The 4,193-nt window shown below is 57.8% G+C and overlaps 1 protein-coding gene across 2 annotated transcripts; it reads left to right on the top strand.

Annotated features, from left to right (window-relative positions):
- The first annotated feature begins 970 nt into the window (after positions 1-970).
- Positions 971-4,187, top strand: LOC121024598 (gamma-parvin-like). Of its 2 annotated transcripts, XM_040466801.1 has the most exons (4): positions 971-1,427; positions 1,628-1,696; positions 3,778-3,879; positions 3,969-4,187. In XM_040466801.1, the coding sequence occupies exons 1-4, from the start codon at positions 1,341-1,343 to the stop codon at positions 3,975-3,977; spliced, it is 267 nt and encodes an 88-aa protein (XP_040322735.1). In that variant the 5' UTR covers positions 971-1,340; the 3' UTR covers positions 3,978-4,187. The 2 variants fall into 2 exon arrangements, with proteins under 2 accessions (XP_040322735.1, XP_040322734.1); XM_040466800.1 differs by having other exon boundaries at positions 3,778-4,187.
- The last annotated feature ends 6 nt before the right edge of the window (positions 4,188-4,193 follow it).

The raw sequence follows: 4,193 nt of genomic DNA, 5'->3' as shown, positions 1-4,193 counted from the left end.
AGTGTTTGTCAGGGGGCAGCATGAGGGTGGGTCACATGGTGAGGGGAAAGGAGCCGGGCCTCCCCACCACCCCGTCTAGCACATTCGTGCTGTTTTGGCTCGTGTCAACCGAGCACACATTTGCCTCCCCGCTTCCTGGCTCCTTCAGAGACCCGATTTCCCTGGCCACCCAGGCCACGGGGTCCGAAGGGACTGGTGTCTCCACCATGATTCCTGGTGCGCGATGCTATCTGGTGCTACCTTTTCCCTTTCACTAATGAGAGAACCGGGGCACCGAGAGGTGAAGTGACTTGCTCAGAGTTGCACAGCTGCTGAGCATCAGCATCTGAAGGTAAATCCTTCTAGCCAGCTTGGGCACTCGGTGCCTGAGGACCCATCTTCCCTGGGGAGATTGTTGGCTGCACATATGAGGAGGGCTGCTTGCGGGAAAAGGGCATTTGGCTGAGGACTCGGGTGTCTGAGGCGGGACGAGGCCCGGGGCTGCCAAGATGCCCCCCTTTGTTCCTAAACCAGGCAGGCGTGACTCAGCTGCTGAGGGTGCTGGCCTTTGGCACGACGCGGGGCTGCGTGCCCTCATTCTGCCAATCCAGGAATGCGGGGGAGGAGACGCGCGGGCCAAGTGTCTGTGTGGGGCTGGGCCCTGCTCGGTCACCTACGGCAGCTGCATGGGCTCCGTGGGCCTGCGGGTGGGGGGTGGGGGGATGGGGACGAAGGAGAGAAGCTTTCCAGGGGGAGGAGCGGTGGCTGAGCAGACGCACAGGCATCCACGGCAGAAAGGATGACCTTTTTTTGTTTTGTTTTGTTTTTAAAGTTTTGTTTATTTATTTAGAAAGAGAGAGAACACGAGTAGGGGAAGGGCAGAGAGAGAGGGAGAGACAGAGAGAGAGAGAGAGAGAGAGAGGATCCCAAGCAGGCTCTGAACTGTCAGCACAGAGCCCAATGCAGGGCTCGAACTCACGAACCGTGAGATCATGACCTGAGCCAAGACTCAGATGGGTAACCGATGGAGCCACCCGGGTGCCCCAAGATGAAGTTTATCAAGGTCCTACTGTGTGCCCAGCCACCGAGCCAAGTGCGTTATCTGGTACCAAATCTCATCTTTGTGAAGACCCCTTCTAGTAGGTATGATCAGCCATGATGTGCAGATGAGGAAACCAAGGGCCAGAGAGGGCAGGCGACTCCCCCTGGGCTACACGGCCAGGGGCGCAGGGACAAAGACGCAGGCCCATGTTTTAATTCGAGAACCGTTGCGATGACACTACATCTCTCTGCGGACTGGGTATTCTGAGAAACTTTTATGGAAATGCGTCCCTGTTTGGCACAAGGGTAATAGCATCGTAATGAGGCGTTTATTGGATCTGTCTGCAGAGGACGTCTTTGATGAATTATTTAAACTGGCTCCGGAGAAAGTGAACGCTGTGAAAGAGGTAAGAGAGATCAAAGCTCCCAGTCACTCTCCCGCCCGTCTGCCTGGTGTCCTGGGGGGTGCAGGGGAAGGGGCAAGGCCCTCGCTCCTCACCTGCTGTGCTTCGGGCGCCATGCGGGGGCCTTTTTGTCCCCCCCCCCCCAAAGCGGGAGGCGGAAAACCTGAGCCCCGGGCCCGACGTCCGTGCTCTTCCTTGTGTAGGCCATTGTGAACTTTGTCAACCAGAAGCTGGATCGCCTGGGCCTGTCTGTGCAGAATCTGGACACCCAGGTAGGGTCTCAGGTGCAGGGTCCCCGGGTAGGGAAAGGTCACGGGGTGCAGGCGGGGAAGAGGGTCCTGCGGGGCACGGGGAGCCTCGATCCGCCCCCGTGGGGCCTGTGATGTGTCACCTCTTGGAGACCTGGCGCCTCTCCGATGGCGGACGTAGCTGGTAGGTAGGCAGCCTCACCCACCAGGGACACCGTGGGGATCTCGTGAGGCAGGGACCGTGGGTGCGTTTTACGCAGGGGCTCATCTATGCCGTGGGAGCTCTCCTGGTGTGATTGCGTCTGCTCGCGGCTTTGAGCTACCTGCCGGGCGTTGTCTTAGGTTCCACCACAGCCCTGGATCTGTGGGCCCCCCGGTTGCTCGGCCCCCCGGGGCTGACCTACACCTAGTCCCCGCGTGGGGCAGGAGCCGGGTCTTGCACGGTCGGCATCGGCATTCTGCGGGGGGCCACGGTTTTCCGTGAGGATGCTGTGCACCTGCGATACTCCCTCAGCACGGAGGGGAGCAGGGAAGCCGACGGGCTGATCGCCGGCGCGGGGCCTTCTGGTGGTGATGGAGCCCCCTGGACACCAGACACATCAACCTGCCGTGGCGGGGTCGGCGCTGGGCCACCCGGGTTCTGCTCACGCGCCACGGTGGCGGTGGGGGAGGGAGGCGGAAGTCAGGTCTGGTCCCTGGTGGACCGAATGACTTGTGGTGACTTCAGCCAGACGTGCTGACTTCTCAGACACACCCTGACGTTAGCCAGAGACGGATGGGGTGTGATCTGCTCCCGTGCCTGGTTTCTAAAGCCAGTAAAGCCCTCACTATGTGCCAGGCTCTGCGCAAAGTGCTTTATACCTACGAACTCATTGACTCCCCCTGACAGTCCCCGAGGTGGGAACAGATACTGCCCCGTTTTATACAGGAGGACGCTCAGACACAGAGATGTTAATTAACTCACCCAAGGTCACACAGTGATAGAGCAGAAGACCTGGGATTCGAACCCAGGGTGCCGAGGCCACAGTGTGTCCTCATCACCGCGTCACATGGTGGCCACGTGAGAAGCCTGTGTGTCATGTGGCACGGTGACGTGGCAGGGCGGACATACGAGGCTCGGAAGCCAGGTGGACACGTGTGGCCTCTGGGCTTCAAGGACACCTCCTCCACATTGTCTGCACGGCCTTGGTTCGGACTTCTGTGGACCTCGGACCCCTCTTCTTTTAAAACGAGGGTAAGGATACGAGCCTCGTGGACCTGGGAGTAAATGTACAAGACAAGCAGCCCCCGGAGTTGACTCCGCTCCCTGACACGCTGTGGACACGCAGTAGACGACGAATTGGGGGTTTCGGTGTCGTTCATGTGGGTGCGAACAGGATGATCCTGTGGACTTCCACTTCACCTGTTTTATCTCTCTCTTCCTCGATGAAATCATGGCGCTTGGAAAATATTGGCTTGGGTGACGATGATGCGTAGAGACTGTCGGACAAAGGGGTAGTCGAAGCCTCTGGTATTTCAGGGATATCACGGGGGCACATCAGCAGGAAAGATTTCAGGCCAAACTCATAACGGCGAAACAGACCTCTTAGGAGGGAATTCTGTTAAGGACGTCGAGCTCGAGTGGCGGTTTTCCCTCCAACATCCAGTCTTGCGTCTGGTATCTTTGAAGAGATTGAGTAGGTTGATATGAGCTTACGATATGCGGGTGGCGGGGCGACGCTTTGTCCCTGAGCGTACAGACAGCACAGACGGAAATATTAATGTGGCGGCCAGCGACACGAGCCCACCGTGCTGTGGAATGATGTTACGCTCGACTCCGTTTTCTCCTGTGCCTCTGTTGCTCGCGGAGCGGGGTGTGGTTTCAAAGGCAACATCCGGCTATTTCCCAGCTAATGGAAAGACAGCTTATTTTATTGGGCGTGTGCTTTGCGCCAGGCAGTGCATAACTGCTTCCTCCCTGCCGCCACCCATGTTTACAACACGCGGCAAGGTCGGGGGTGTCATCCTTGAGTCGCAGAAAGGCAGCCTCCTGCAGCGCCACTCTGCCCGCCGAAGGAGGCGCGGGGACCCGTGCGGCCTCTGCCCCCCGTGCTTCTCCTTTGCAGTTTGCAGACGGGGTCCTCTTACTCTTGCTGATTGGACAACTGGAAGGCTTCTTCCTGCACCTGAAGGAGTTCTACCTCACTCCCACCTCTCCTGCGGAAATGGTGAGTTCTCCAGAGGCTTCCTTGAGGGTCTGTTCCTGAATGGACAGACTTGTGAAATTGACAATAGCAGTCTCCTTATTCACTTCCAGGTGAAGTGAAGCATGGAGGGGAAGTTTGGTCATCCACGTGTCTACGCATCCATTCACCCATCCATTCAATTCATTCACCCATTCACCTGCCTGGCCATCCATTCATCTGCCTATTTATCTTCTCATCCATCCACTCATCCATCCATCCATCCACCCACTCATCCATCCATCCATCCACCCAACCATCCATCCATCCATCCACACACTCATCCATCCATCCATCCA

This window comes from Herpailurus yagouaroundi, unplaced genomic scaffold (genome assembly GCF_014898765.1).
Source record: "Herpailurus yagouaroundi ecotype Mexico unplaced genomic scaffold, PumYag 66214, whole genome shotgun sequence".
Lineage (NCBI taxonomy): Eukaryota > Metazoa > Chordata > Mammalia > Carnivora > Felidae > Herpailurus > Herpailurus yagouaroundi.
Note: the sequence above shows the minus strand (reverse complement) of the source record. Positions and strands in the feature narration are given on the sequence as shown.